Source organism: Gnatocerus cornutus, chromosome 6 (genome assembly GCF_029298725.1).
Source record: "Gnatocerus cornutus isolate USDA-ARS CGAHR chromosome 6, icGnaCorn1.1, whole genome shotgun sequence".
Taxonomy (NCBI): Eukaryota; Metazoa; Arthropoda; class Insecta; order Coleoptera; family Tenebrionidae; genus Gnatocerus; species Gnatocerus cornutus.
In genome coordinates, this window is record NC_142238.1 from 13,483,268 (window position 1) to 13,499,752 (window position 16,485).

A 16,485-nucleotide genomic window follows, 5' to 3' on the forward strand; every position below is an offset into this window, starting at 1 on the left:
TTTTTAATTTTGACTTTTTGGAATCTTTTAGAGCTTTCCTAAACCTTCGAGAACCTTGCATAGACGATGCGTGAACGTTCTAGAAGTTTTCAGCCAACCTCCTACTCCGTGGTCAGGTCAGGTGGTCAAAATTATAGAATTAATGTCCATAAGTGGAAAATGTGTGTCGACTTAAAAGTAGTGGCGTTTTTAAAAGGTATACAAACGGGTTATACCAAAAATATGTGCTCTATGTGCTGGCCTTTAAGGAAGGAATTTAGATTGCGTCAAAACAATATAATAAAAGTGCCTATCGAAAAAATTTGATTACCACAGCTTTACATCAAACTAGGAATTGTAAAAAAAATATTAAAAATGCTTAAGAAGCATTAAACCCAAAAGGAAATGCATTTAATGAATTGCAGATGACAAAAAAAAACAAAAACTAAGAGAAATCTGTTTTCTGCAAAAACTTTTAGTAAAGCCGATTTACCTCCTTGAATCTAAATAGTTGTGTGCTAACAATTTTGTTAGTTTATGTGTGTGGCATTGATTTTCTATTATTTAAGTTCAATAAATAGTCAATAAATTTTAAAAATTGCGTTTTGATTGGGTCTAGTGTTAAAAATTGTCAAACTTAAATTATTCGCAAATGCGAGCTAACTTTTAAATAAAATTCATATTATTGGATTCAGCGTATGCGGCTGTGTTTGACCCACCAAGTGCCCAGCTTGTTGCATTTTGCAGCTAGCACAGTGTTATTAATCTTGGCGAGGAATAGGTAAAGTCCGTTTTTTTTTTTTAAAACCACCAACACCGCAATCTTCCCCTGCATTACAACCGGCAACGTTGCCTAGGGAGATTTTTGGTGAGAAAATAGTTGTCAATTTTTTGACATTTCTGAAAATTACGCAGTGTTTCCGTTAAACACGTTTCTTTTACAGCCTGTTGGATTGCAAATCAAATGATTTAATAGTGAAAAGACTCGGCACAGCCTGGAAGGCCGTTTTGTGTAATCAAATTGTCAATTAAGCTGCTAACCTATTTGATTTTATCACCAAAAAGTCACCATTGACGACGTTGCCGGTTGTAAAGTGGTGGGAGAGTGCGATGTTGGTGGTTTTTTAATAAAAAAACGGACTTTATGCAAACTAAACAAAAATTTCCATTTCAATAACGTATTACTGGTTGTATATAAAAATTTGTGTTTTTTTTGTTCTAGTAGGACGACGTTCTGGGAGTACGATTTTTTTTCTGACAGTTTTAAGGGGTGCAATTTGTGTGACCGTCTAAGAAATAGTTATTTTTGTATTAAGTGCGCAAAATAAGTGTTTTTTTAATGGCGCTTGAGAACGTTAATTTGGGTCGAGACCACAAAGACTATCAAAACATGCAAAAAATAATCGATTTCACACAAGTTGTGCCCCTTAATAAAATATGTTGAGCTTTCGATGATTTCTTTTAAATTTTATAGGGGCTTTCAAAACTGCAGCAAAATCAACAATTTCGAAATGGTTTTAGTTGGACATTCCCTTGGTTAACGAGCAGATAATAGCACAAATTAGCATACATGTTTGATGATTCGATTCTTATTGCTTCAGTTGTACAGTTCGATTCTCATTAATGCGATTAGAGATAATTCATCGCTTGTGTATATTAATTAATTTTCGAATATCTCCGTGTACACCAATAAACTTAAACCAACACCACCACCACTAAATTTAATCAACAGACTACAGTACAATATCTTGCTGTAGTAAAAACAAAGTCCATTAACCGGATTATCTGTAATTAAATGTGATCTGATATGGCAGTATTAACGACATCAGGTGTGGGGCTTCCTGCTATCTCCACTCTCAAATTTACACGTTTACCGGTCCATTCTCAAGACGCACTAACGATTATTAAAAAGCATTTGCATAACTAGCCGTACAGGTGAGCACATTCCGGTTAAAAGCTCATCGAGCAAATTTAGTTTCACGCGAAATTCCCTTGTTAAATTATTAAAATCTCCCGATGCACCCTTTGCGGTTTATCTAGTGTAACATGAAACCGAAGCAAGTTTTCGGTTCTATAATGAACTAATGAGGCAGCTTAGTTTGCATCAACTTTCGACAGAAGGGTCCATCGGACCGTTACATTGTATATATGCCGGCAATAATTAATATTGAGGGTGTAATTGAGGCTTTAACGTCGCAGCCCTCAAGCACTGGGAGTCTATGTAACGCCTGAAACCGCTCAGACCACTAACCTGCATGTCGAAAACCTCATCGTGTTCTAGTTTGTGTCAGATGGAACGCTCCTTGTGGATTTATGACGACGCGTTATAAATTATGGGCATATTAATAATTCGCCATGTGAATATTGGCGGGATGATGCATTGGAGGGTCTTAGAAGTTTCGACCAAGCGGGGTTTTGGGTGGTGCATCAATTTTGAGATGCATCTGACGTGAGAGCTCATTCTGTTAAAGGCCTCTTCGCCACCGCAAACCGTTTATTCCCAAATCGACACTTCCTATTCTTGAATGTCACTCAACGCAACTGTTCCTGCTTATTGTTCTCAAGTCTACGTCTAATATTAGATCTAGATTATACAAGCATCTTGTAGTAATACATAATTGTTCTTGAACCATGCCATAACACCGATGTTAGACAATATTAAATTAGATTTCCATCGTGGAATTCAGCTACATTGCATAAAACAATAGAACACGCGTATATTTTGAATGCAAATAGGAATATTACCGAGACAAACGTTCCAAACTTAAAGGAGCTACACAATTTTCATGCAAATTCGAAATTAACCGAATTCCCCGCTAAGTAAAATTAACGATTAGCAACCTGTCAGCTTTTATTTAATCACCGAAAATGAAATGGATGTCGCATAAATTAATAACACAATACCGAACGGATTAGAATTCAAGACGCGACTTGGCCTCCACTGCTGCCTTAGCCGATGGTATTACATTCGATTTTTGGCAGACACTGTGATGAAACTCTTCATATTTTCATAACTGCAAGTATAAAAGACCTCGTAATTACTCAGACAGCATCAGTCAAACCAACATGAAATTCGTGGTAGCTGCCTTCGTTTGCCTCAGTGCAGTCTCTGCGGTTAAACCGAGGTTTAGCCCCAAGTTCCAAAGACAAGTTGTGCCCCACACTATTTACGGACCTCCTACAGAACAACCGATGCAAGAATACGGTCCTCCACCTGAAGAATACGGACCTCCAGCTCAAGAAACCACCACGGCGGCTCAAGATGAAAACACCACGACTGAACTACCGACAACCACTGAAGAAAACTCAGAGCCGGTCAACACCACCGGGCGCTCAAGAGGAAGATTGACGAAGGGTGGAGAGCGAGGAGTTTATTATATTTATCACCCTACAGGGCAGCTGCAGAAGGTGGTTTACTCTACGAAGAAGGACTCCAAGAATAGCGCCTACACCGCTCAGGTGAAATATGAAGACGTGGAGCCGATCAAGGCGCCTATTTTTACGTACGACCCTAAAACGCTGGTGTTGACGCCATTGCAAGCTTAAATTGTTTTTGTACATATTTTTACTGAGTTTCTGATAATAAAGTTTGTGACTTGAAAGTTGTGATCACATTGAAGCTCGGATTTTTGTTATTTAAAAGTTGTGACAAAGTCCGGTATTATCCAGGATTTTTAAAATTAATTTTAACAACCACTCACTTTCCTATAAATTCAAATAAAAGGACTTTTATACGAATATTTCTGTGGAGTTTTATGAAGGTGGCGTTTTGTGGGTAATAAATTCGAATTTTAGCAAAAATGTGAAGCAGTCATAAAAGGAGAATAAAATTTATGGATTGCATGAAAATAAGAAATTAATCTTATTTTACTGGAGTTTATAAAGAGGCGTTGAAAAAAAAAACTATCACAGACTCTTTTGGTTCGTCTATTTTTGCATTTTCGAAATTGAAAATATAATAATTTGAAGCGAATATTTCAGCATGAATCAACATTCGAGGCACTACATTTGCAGATCTGCCCCTTCCAGTCTGCTGAGCATTGCCCGTTTCCCATAATTTTCGGTCGGCAACAAAAACAATTATCGTCAGACTTTTATCAGCGTTCAATTAAATACCCGGCTCGTATTTATCAACGACCGATAATTCAATCAGTTTAGTGCAATTACACGGAGATACAACGAAATTTACAACGGACAGCCCTCGAATAAAATTGCCGTCTTGAACCGTAACTGGGGGAAAGAACAAGTGTAGCATAATCGGGGGGAAATTACGTCGAGGGGTTGGAACACCTTGCTCGATTACAGGTACTCTTTCTCGGCAGAAATGGAAGAAAAAGAGGAATTCTATTACCAGAATATGAGATTATTTTTGAGGAAATGGTGCGTGAAATTGGTTTACGGACATACCAATGCCTTCGATTTTGCTTTATTGACTGAGTTTTTCAAGAAACGACCTTAACGACGGGGCTGCTAGTTTTAATATTCTTAGAATATTTTCAGGGTGCTACGTGGGGAAAATATGTGATAACGAGAATTTATAATTTTTATGTCTGACAGGTCACGAACATTTCACGTTCGTTGTAATTGAGAATCTAGGAAATACGAGATGAGAGAGATAATAAAGGGCGTTGTTTTATTCAGTTTTTGTTTTACATACAAACTGGAGTTTCATTTAACGAATCTGTCATTGTAAAATTATAGCTCCGGAAATAAATAGTTATTAAATTTAGTGAATGAGTATGGAAATGGGACTGAACGTTCTGGAATGACAATTCCATCACCTGTTGGATATTAATATTTGCATCGTTTCTTCAAATTACCGCAGGCAAGGCAAGATATGAGGACAATAATACGACACCGCTGAAGACTTTTTAAATAGATTTTTTTATGAATGCTAGTATTGATTGAACACAGCTTGGTCACCTATTATAGCACGCGAAATATGAATGAATCGTTAAATCTACCTCCACAGAATAAATATCGTTTACATTTAATGAATATTTTTCTAGTCCAATGTTTGTCGAGCTCATTTTGTGATTAGTTGAGCTGAGAAATAAAAAGCAAATGAGACTTGTCTTTTAATTAAAACATTACAATATTTATTTGCATTAATTTATTATTTACAACTCTTTAGTTGAAAAAATTGGAAAAGTAATTTGTTCCTCGTCTTCTTAAAATTTTTGTTAGTAATTAAAATCCGTAAATGTGTTTACCTTCCGAGCGTATTTTCCCGAATTAGTTTCTGAACAGGTGGAGCTCCTAATAAATTCACCTCATCTTAAAGATCTTCGATTGAATTCAAATTTCAATAATCTCGAGATTAATTTTAAAGTTTTTGGGATCCGAAAATTCAAACAAAGTTTTTAATTTGAAACTTTCACGTCATCACGTTTGTTAATTCTTGCTGAAACTTGATGTGTATTTAAAAATGGTTTCCTTTAGCATAATCCTCGTCATGCAACAATTTCAATAGGAACGCCTAATGCTCAGTATAGCGACGCATTTTAATGAGGATAAAACTGTAAGTAATTACGAACGAACCAAATGAAACGTGGAGCTTTTTAACACCCATCTGTGCAAATGATGGCGTTGTGAAAGCATATGACGTCGCCTAAAGCTCCTCTAATTGCGAAAGCTTCTATTCTCAGCTACTTAACTAATTTGTTTACAAGCTAAAGAACACTTTGCGCCGAAAACGAATGAACCCAGCTTGCAATAAATCAACGATCTTAAGCTCGCATCGCAGCTTTTTCAGTTTTCAATTAGACTTAAACGAGATGATTTAATTTGTTGCTTGCAAAATGGGTTTAACTGGGATAATGGGCCGTTGTGACAAGGGTTGTCCTGCTGGACTCACTTGCAAATGCACTGCTGCGTTTACTGTCATCCTGCAGAGTGCTGAGTCGCAAGGGAATTTCCGGTTTCAAGCATATAACTTTACGTAACAAAGAACACGAGTAGATTGCGCCATTCGTGGCCTATCTCGTGTAAATATTTAAAAGACGTAGGGGAAAGTAGAGTGCAGCGAGAATATGCAAAATGTGGGCAATTAGGGTATAAATTCTAGATTTTTCACCTGAAGAGGTGTGGTAACAGAATTCCATTTTTCACGAGATGTCGATCTGTTTCCTACTAGGTACATCGCTCTGATTTCTTTCAATTGTCAACGATGGTGATGATTTACGACGTTTGGAGCGCTCTAATATGTGCCGTTTAAAGTGGTAGTAAAATACCAATGACAGTTTTCAATTCCGAGGGAATATAAAGTATAGTGTTGCTGAAAATGTGAATAAGGTCTACATTACTTTTATTGTTCTGAAAAAAGTAAAATATTCACAGTTTTACCTTTTTTATTGCAGCGGCCAAACGATCAATAAAATACCGTCTGAATATTTTAGTGCACGTTCGGATGAAACGGAACTATAAAATTACAGTTAATACATTACAACTAACACAGTGTTCTTGCTTTGCTAAAATCCAACAGATATGCTCATTCATTTCACCATTCTGCTTGGACAAAGTTCATACAGAAATTAACCACTGACAAAAGAGACAGCTTTAGTGACCAAAATACCGGAAATTTGTAACCGAACTTAGTTGAAACTTTATGGAAATTCTACGCCCACAATATAACTTTAACAACAAAAAAATCACTTATCGCTGCAACTGATGCAAGACAAACGTTTCGGGATCGTAGGTAAAAATAGGCTCCTTTATGGGTTCCACGTCTTCATACTTAAACTGTGCTGTATACGCCGCCGCTGTGTCCTGCGTATCGTCCCTACCCAGATAAACAACCCTTTGGAGGAGTCCTGAGGGATGATAAATATAATAAACAGCTTCCTCCTCTTCGGCTTGAGTCAATTTATCTTGAACCTCATCGTTTTCCCGACCTTTAATTTGTTCAGATTCACGTTCGGTTGTTATTTCAGGAGTTTCAGACGCGTTGGAATTTTGAGGGACATCTTTTTCTGGTTGGTAATAAACAGAAGCGTATTGTGAAGTATAAATGGGCCATTGCGGGGATGCCGCAACTCCACAGAGAAAAACACAAGCAATTACAGCGAATTTCATTGCTAATGATGCACTGAGGGAAGAGGCGCGTTTTTGATATTTATACCGAAAAGCGAGGATTTTTCATTGAGATTGATATTATTTTTTAGTCGAGAAACATATTACGGCATTGACCCAATGATCGATTGTTTATCTGAGTTGCATAATTTCCCACTGTTTGAGTCGATAAATTACACCGAAAAGGTGTAACGTGTGACATGGACGGAATACAAAGTTATAGTTCTTTGATTTGGACACCAAACACGTCAGGTCAATGTCTACTTTTATGTAAATTTTTGTAAAGTGCGATGAGAGGCATCACATCTGGTTTTATTTTTGGCAAAATGAGACGTCTTTGCAAGTCAAAATTTGGATAAAACAATCAATTAAAGTGCGTTATATAAATCTCTTGGTACATTTACTTTCCATGGTGGAAAAGCCATTACCATGCAAGTGGTGCTATTTTGCTCAATTCCCGCTTTCTCTGTTTTTAGCGCAGGCACGGTAATTGCGAACATCTTTCGAATTTTTGTTATATTTTAATCGAGAAATTATACAGGTCCTGTATGAATTAGAAAATGAATAATTTATAAGAAAATAGAGCTTTTGGTAAACAACCGAAAAATGTTTGCCTGCTTAAATATTCACAATCATTCATCCAAACAATGTTGATGCTCTTCAACAATCTGCTGCGCTTAAACAAACCTTTAAGAGCGCTTAATGATGCTGAAAACGGTAAAATGTTGTGCTCCTAAAGTTCGTGTAAACTCTGCAGACAAAGAGAAGGTCAGTGATGTACGAGGAAAAAAATTCAACAAAATAAGTTAATAGCCTGTCCGAGCTTATCGACACTTCAGGGGTGGAAATATTGATCTTCGTCCTAATGGAATTGAATTTTGTTGTTTCATAAACATGAGGAACATAAATAAATACCGAATTACTGCGTAGTCAGACAGTTCAATGATGCACCTGGGTATCTAGAGTTGAGACGTCCCGGAGGAAATCAGAAATCCGCGAACGCAAAGAAAAAAGTAAATCGACTATTTTTCAATGGAGAATGTTTCTTAAAAATTGTATCAGATTTGCTCTATTTTGACAGGTGGGAATTGGTACAGTTCTTATAGCTGAATTTGCCATTTTTTTTATCAACGTGCGATCGATATTAATTGTTATGCATTCCGAGAAAAATACTACACCAAGTATTGTCGCAGCATTTATAATTCATGAGAACACCTCATCCTTTACGTGACATCTCGTTCTTGTATTGAAGCCGTGCCAAGATATGCCTCTATGAAACATTTCCAGGCCAATGTCATCCGAAACTTGGCAAATTATGAATAATCAATCCCCAAAACCCCTATAAATACCATCTTGGACATAACAGCAATCAGTGTTCTTCGAACTCTTCACATACCAACATACCAACATACCAACATGTATATCTTCATAGTGGCTCTTGTTCTTACCACCGCTTACGCCGACCGCTGGAGTCCTCGTTTCAACGTCGAGGCTCGGGAACAAGACGGTCCGTACCAACCACGCGGTTGGAGACCTTCTGGTCCCCCATTGATCCTTCCAGCTCGCCAACAGTTGCCACGACAGGAATTCAGTCCGCCACCACAAACTTATGGCCCTCCTCCAACTTATGGACCGCCGGCTTCGGAATACGGACCGCCACAAGCTACGACGACGGAGGCTCAAGAGACTACTACAACCGAAGCGCCTACAACTACAGAAAGTGTCCAGGAAGCAGAACAACTCAATGAGAATGAAGTGAAGGAAAATGAGAAATTGGAGGAGAACTCAGCGGTTTCCCAACAAGGAATTTATTATATCTATCATCCGACTGGGTTATTGCAGAGGGTTGTTTATATGACCAAAGATGATGTGGCAAATATGGCTTATAGTGCCCAATTGAAGTACGAAGATGTCGAGCCGATTCGGGAGCCTATCTACACTTATGATCCTAGGACCCTCGTTTTCAAACAGTTACAGGTTTAATTAAAAGTTTCTCTTATTTATTCGTTATAAAGTGGATGAAGATAAATAAAATATGAACATGAGAGAGCTCGTTTAATTTTGAAGAAAGCAACAATTTTAACGACGAAAACGAGGAAAGTACGTTGAAAACCTACCAATTTATTCACAGGAAAATATTTCAATGTGCACTAAAAGGGAAACCTTAGGATGTCTAGACAGAATCCGCTAAAGTCGGAAGTTCAAATCAAAAAAATCTTAAATTCCCATTTGATTTTTCCGTTTTTTGACCCAACTCTAATTTAAACTGTCACCCATGATTAAACCACGCGTTCACCACATTTTAATCGGATTAACTTCCCTAAATCACGTCTAATTCATTTTCCTCCGCTTTTGCGTAAATTCATCCCTCACATGTAATTCCATCTCCCAGCGTTTTTCCTGTGTTTCACCCAATACAGTAAATCATTACGATAAAAGCGCGTCCCCTATTTCCAATTTTGCTATCCTCGTGTAATATCAAAGTTTTGCCAAGATTTACTTTGCTTCAAGTGTAATTGACATACAGTTGGAATTCCGGAGAACTTCTCATTATTTTCCGGAAAAATAATTGAAGCGTCTGTATCAAAATCAGGCGCTTTGTACGCCGACTTGGGCATAAAACATCAAACAAATTGGAGCTAGAGTCATTAAGGTCGAGGTTTCCTCGAATTGTAATCTATCGAAAAAAGCCATTTGGAGCGAAAAAAAGATGTGATTAATCATGCGATTGGTCGTCGAATATTTTATTTTGTGTAACTAAAATAATATTTTTCGAGTAACAATCTCATTAAATTAATTGAAGTAAAAAAATTGTTTGTTGCACGACGAAGCTCTAACGAACTTGTATGCACTAGATGAGGAAGTATTTGCGTTTGAGAAGAGCAAAACAAAGTTTATATTGTTCATTTTTAATTAAAAGGCGCCTATTCAAACATTAATTAGTTAGCTTTTTGTAATTGTTCAAAAATGATTTTGCACATCTTTTTGTGCAACTGTTCTTTAGTATGAAAATCGATCATTTTGTACACCCCTTTCCCTTTTAATTAAACAATAAAATTGGGGTGAATCCTAGGAAAAAGTATCTAGTAATTCCGCTTGCAAGAAGTTTTACGATAGATGGCATGGCAACACGATCCGGACGCAAGGTGAAAGATAGAGTATAAAGGTGAGGGTGCAAGATGAAGCCATAAAACCTGCAATTTGCCGGCCGCGTAATAGAGATTGGGGTGTCGGCAGGGAGCCAACGACCACCGTCGGGGGCGTTTAAATGCCGTCCTGTCTGGTCGACTCCTGTTCCTGATGTCGAGATCAATATTTACGGTATTCCATGTCAAATTCATTACGACAAAGGAAATTCGCCTCGAAAAACTCCCAGGGTATAAACGAAATTTACGGCAACAGGTCTCTCTTGTGACTGTCGGAAAGAGTTTTATTCACCAGATGGTTTTTTAGGCGTAGACAGACGGTGGTAGCTGCAAAAAGTGAAGTGTTGGAAAATATCACGCTTTTACTGCGGAAACTTACTTTATGACAGTTTTGATCGAGATGAGATTCCCAACAGCTTAAAGATTTGTGCGAATTCGGTAGACAATCTATTTATTACAAGAAAACATCAATTCAAGCTGGTGAAAGTTAACAAACACTGGTAGAATTATTCAAAAGATGCCGAATGAAAAATGAGACAAAAATAAAATTCTTTGTAACGAATACTCTTGTTTCTGTTTTTCTTTGAGAGTATAAGTCATATTTAAGTAAATAAAAATCGTAGAGAAATAACAGTAACAGAGTTAACAAAGCCACCTCCATTGAAATCGAGCACACAAATTTCAAATTTTAATTTAGTCACTTTAACTAGTTTTAATGGTATTGATGTTCCCGGATTTAATCCTGCTCCACCGACTCCTGCATTCATCATTAATGAATTAGAGTACTTGATTTGTATCACCAGCAGAGCCAACAGGAAATCGCTGTAGTGTAAATAATGGCTACAAACTCGTTAAGCTCGTAAAAGTGCAATAAATTCTGCAAAAACACAAGTGATTAATTCTTGGCTTTGATAGCAGTTTCTGCAACCACTGTAACATGAACTGATTTGTATCTTAATTTTAAACCATCTATCATTCGCAACGTTTATTAACAGGAAATCTTTGTTTCAGGTCCGATCGATGGGCCCTCAGGATCACCACACAAGCAAGAACTAGATTACGAATTTGCAGCGGTTGGATGCACGTACCAAAAAATTCTACAAAATGGTGAATGATTCAGAAGGCGGATATGAAGAAAATCGCACACCGTCGCCGTCGTGCTTTGATGAATTTCCCACTGTTCCTCTTGGTTTTTCATCTGATGAGACTTGCAGGTAAAAATTGTACTTCAAAGGCTTATCAAATATCTTGACAACTGGAATCTTTTAGTAAATAAATAACACCGCGGCGCGGGATTGTGTGATGCGGGTCGGTTTTCACAAAGCAACAATGTTTTTCCTCAGTTTACATTCTAATTACAGTAAAAGTAGCTTTAATTAAAATATATCATGAAGAGGTATTTTAAAACCAGTTGAAATGAATTTTTCCGGAATTTATCCTGTGCAGCTGCACTGGGAGATTTTTGGATTTTGCATACTTTCGTTTATTAATCAACGCAATTTTTATTACGACAAGACTAATTAATTAAGATTAGCACGTTTATTTGATTAGCAGGAGAGAGTCAATACTGTTTTTCAACCCTCTCTACCCCCGTTTCCGAGCAAATTTATTAAGTGTGAGCGTGGTTCAATAAATTGTCTCTACTTGATGCCATAGTTTTATTTATGGTAATCTAACCCGGATTACATCGTGTAATTTTGATAGCGACTGCATTTCCATCAAGCTCCTGACACATAGCAAACCGAGAACACGTTAAATTTGCCTATCATAACAATATCAATTTTTTGGGCCAAACTATATCAATCTTCCTATCTGAAATAATTTGCCAAATCCGAGTTTATAAAAGCCACTCGGCACATTTTTCACAGTAAAAATACGCATTCTGCAAGACCTCATCAATCAAATAGTACTATGATGAATTTCTTCTGGAAAAAATCTCGCACACATTCTAAACCGGATCAGTGCAACACAATAAATGTTGTCTACTACAAAGAGAGACAATGGCGTTATCGCCTTTATTATGAAGATGGCGCGTAGATAATTCACATATGAAGTCGCACAAAAAGGAGAGTGTAGATATATCATCCCGGTTGGACGTCGAACTTCCCTCTGTGTTATCTACCCCCGAATATGTACAAATAATAACACAATGGCTGGAAGCACTTCAGCTAACCGAATGGTGTGTTTACTGCAGTTTCCAGTCCGTTTTGCGCTTCGAGTGACAAATTTCAACGGTGTTTAACCGACGTGGATCTCCCGGTCTAATCCGTTTTTGTTTGTTCAACTGAAATTAGAATGGGAACAGAGTGGACAGAAATGATAATTTTAATCGGGGGTGCGACAGTTTTTAGAATGGAAATTGAAGAGGGTAATGCAAAGAGGCGTAGGTGAGGAATTACACTATTTAATAAATTTTACCAAAAGCGGATTAGGCCACCTCGACCTATTTCAGAACAAAGACAGGCGTAATTAGGGTGCGTCTTTTCTAGCCACGGACAATAGAGGCAAAAATTGAATAAATAAAGCTTAATGAAATTAGATGCAAACTGGAATAGAAAACTTGTCCCGGCGCATCCACCATTTGCGAAATTTTGCAAAACTGGGAATGTGTGTCAAGTTGAACTTTCAGCATTTTCAAAACGCGGAAATGAATTATTCCGGTCTTTCAAAACGTCGGTTTCAAGTTGATTGTTCCCCAAATATCGTTCTCCATAAAACACAAAAGCCTCCTGACTAATTCATATCCAAAATCCGTTCCAAACAATACATCAGAAAATTAATCTTTGCCCTAATCCTCCGAACCTTGACCCACCTCTACCGGGGTCAATAATTACTTTTCGTTCTTTTTATTACTGTCGAATGACAAAAAATCTTGTCGTTATCTTTTGTACTTCTGTCGTCGCCTCGACGGTATTGTGTCCAAAACAAAAGCTTGCAAAAAGACAAGCAAAGAAGTGTCCCTAGAGATCTTAGGATCGAGATCTAGTATGAAGTGCCAATTGTACCCCAGCGACTTTGCAGACTTGTCCGATTACAATACCTCCCCTTTTCAACAATAATTTCCTTAGTTGCTGACTTTGCAAAGTCTATAACTTGCTGCTGTTAATTGAACAAAGGTCGGTTTAATGCAAACAGCCGCACTTCGTCAACTTAGCCTCTGGATAATTCCAGCAGAGCTAACGATATTGTACAGGTGCATGTTGAGATAATAGGAGCCGTTTTCGACACTGATTTACTGATTCTGTTTCATCTTATAAAGGGAGATTAGTTGAGTTGCTACGGTTAAGTGCAGTTTATGAGGTAGATTCAATCCAATTAACAGCCTCTACTAAACAACGCAAACATATGAGACATGGAGAGAGCTTGAGCTTACACAAGCTAAACATAGACCATGATATACCCACTGCGTAATAGCTTTCACAAACTGCAATTCTGTATTGAGCGCGATTACAGGGGAATTTTATCCAGTTATTGCCAATTTTAATTAGCGATTCCTTAGTTAGAATAGCTTTGATCCTTGAGATCAAATTTGGGTGCGGATCTAATTTATTCTTGACCAATTTTTCGTGCTCCTAATCCATTAAACTGATTTATTTTTAACTCATATCGAACCCAATCCCATCGGCATCACCAAATTGCTGTTGTAAAATGCATGGATGACCAAGGCATCAGGCCCATTGACCACGTCGCCATTATCCCTCCACCACTCTCACTTTCCCGGATCATTAAGTTCCCCTTTCGATGTCTTGTCTACATTTTCGCTGCCACTTCTTTCTAATCACTTGATAAGAAACCTTTTTGTTTGTATTTTAATAAAGTACGAGTACAAAAAAGTTCTCGTTATTGCCGGGAAGACAATGAGCTACACTCCTTTTTCCTGTACACGATTTTATCCTATTTATTTTTATTATGAAGAGCTTCTTGTACATCCTTGCATTACCATTAAGAGAATTGCTTTTTGGGGACGCGTTACCACGTCACGTTGGTGTGCTTTATTTCTATAGCGCAATGCAGAAATATAAATTTTTAGTGTGGCGTTAACAAAATTAGAGTTATTTATTAAATGCATCGAATAAACGGAGTAGTTAAAAAGCTACGAGAACGCTACGTTTCTCAGTTAGACGGTTAATTTTTTAATCGAGAACGAGCGTCTAGACGTTTGCAACATTTGGAAACTTTTATTTAGCAAAATAAATTGGACATGGAACGATTTGTTTGTATTTTAATTAGGCAGATATGGATATTTTTGGATAATGGATTTTGCATACGTACCTCTAATTAGTATTAATAATGTTACACTCAATTAGCTGAAAACGGAAAAATTAGCTCCAACAAATAGAATCTGCCTATTCGTCAAACATTCAGAGCTGATTTATTAAATTGCGAACAAAATTTGCAATTTATTTTGGATTAAATTCTGATAGTAATGGGCATCAAAATTAATTAGAGAAATACAATCAATCTTACGAACAAAATACAACGAATATTTCGTTTTTTCCGGAACTAAATCCCTATAAAACTGTTCTAAATACGGTACATCATAACTTTGTTTAGAACGTTATGAAATTCACTTTGCTCGGAGTGAAAAAGTTTTAAGAATAAAAAGAAAAAAGTTCGGAAAGCGATAACGGAATAACGTTAATGCCCAGTCTCGAGTTTATTCCGTTTGTCACCAACGGCGTATAGTTTCTCTATAGAAATTGAAATGACATTCTTATTCTAACTCTGGTTGTAAATTAAATTGCATTAGCATCTGGGATTCCAACTTTCATAAATTCATTTGAAACAACCCCATAAATTTCAAACCGTACTTTATTACACTTTCTGCATTACAATACACGCAGAATTAGGCCGGCAATTAGAACACCCCTAAATTATCAGCACAACATAAATAACAATAATTCAATCGAACCGTGTACTTTCACCGTAAATGAGCTCATAGTGCAGTTCCTAAGTTACGCCGCAGTTAGTGTCTAATCAGCTCCGACACATTGTCAAAATTTACGACAGTGCTAACTACGTAGTTAAAATAGATTCCCTTAATAAAATTTCGTATGTTGGATATTTATGAGCAGTCTTAAGTGTCAGCGTCTGTTATTTTTCTTTCAGAGTGGCTCTTGAATAACTAGGGCATTTATTCGCGCTTGGAATTTTCTTGGAAAAGTTGTTTTTTCTGTTAAATTTTGTAAATAATCAATGTTTGCATACTCACTCTCCCGCAATTCAATTAATTATATAAATAAGTCTCTTTTTTTTGTTGAATGAAAAACACCGCCACGTAATTATAGCATTAATAACTGTGAGGATTATCCGCTAAATCTAGCGATTTTCTTGTAAGAAAGGGCGCTTTTACGTCTTTCTCCACGTTGTCTTCCTGTTTACTCATCAGTGTTTTTCACGCGCTCTTTTTCCGCTTCCCTAGGTGTGATTTCTGGTGGAAGTGCTGATCATAAAGCTAATTTTTTGTGAGATGGCTTCCTTTTATGTAGGGGAAAAACTGAGGGCAAGTTGCGAATTTTTTGTCAGGTCCTCCAGATGGACATGAAGTGATATCGATTCGGTATTTTTAGAAGTGCCTTTATCTTGTCTGAGCTTTGTTTTAGCTTCAGAAACAAGACGTCGTTTATAAGAGGATATTAAGCCGTTTTAGACCTATTAACACAAAAAACAAAATATAAAAATAGTTAATAATTGAAAATAATTATTATATTTAAAATTAACCCGGCGCATCCACCAACATTGTACAAATGTAAACTATCTTAAAAATTAATTAAAGTAAGCTCTTATCTCTCGGAAAGTGTTGCTTTTCGCCAGGAACTTTTAATGAGACTTGCTATTATCTATGCGGCATGAGAGAGTATGAGATTTTATGGTGGTCCATAAAACTTGTCCAGCCTCTGACGTATTTACGGTTTTCGAGAAAATAGTTTTGCGCTCGCTACAAACTCCATCAAAGTTTCGTAGGTCGTGGGTCATTTATTCTGATTTGTCTGAAACAGCTCCGCCACAGGTTTAATATTTAAAGCGTCATTAACGCGTGAAAAGTCAGAAGGTGTCGACTTGGTGATCTGGCAATAAAGTCAATCGAGCGCACCAAGTGCCATAAAACTGGCACAAAAGAAATTTCCAGCTGAAAAACCTACACGTGAATTAAAGCAAGCATCAATACTGCTCCCATTCAAGGGCGTAAGAGTATAGAAATCTGGATGGAAGCCAAACAGAATGGGTCAATCCTTTAAATGGATTTACACTCGAGCTCGGCTTTTCTTATATAAATTGTATAGAAATG

General features: G+C 37.1%; 2 protein-coding genes across 4 annotated transcripts in view; both read left to right on the forward strand.

Moving 5' to 3' along the window:
* Positions 1–16,485, forward strand: part of gogo (thrombospondin-1 like protein golden goal) — a 64,920-nt gene that overhangs the window by 17,536 nt on the left and 30,899 nt on the right. For all 3 annotated transcript variants that reach the window (XM_088038280.1, XM_088038281.1, XM_088038282.1), the window contains exon 2: positions 11,208–11,410. In XM_088038280.1, coding sequence (XP_087894406.1) covers positions 11,308–11,410 — 103 coding nt within the window. In that variant the 5' untranslated portion in view covers positions 11,208–11,307. The remainder of the gene's footprint in view (positions 1–11,207; positions 11,411–16,485) is intronic.
* LOC148173136 (uncharacterized) lies at positions 8,427–9,099 on the forward strand. The gene has a single exon (XM_088039245.1). It carries the CDS (start codon positions 8,467–8,469, stop codon positions 9,031–9,033), a length of 567 nt encoding a protein of 188 aa, XP_087895371.1. The 5' UTR covers positions 8,427–8,466; the 3' UTR covers positions 9,034–9,099.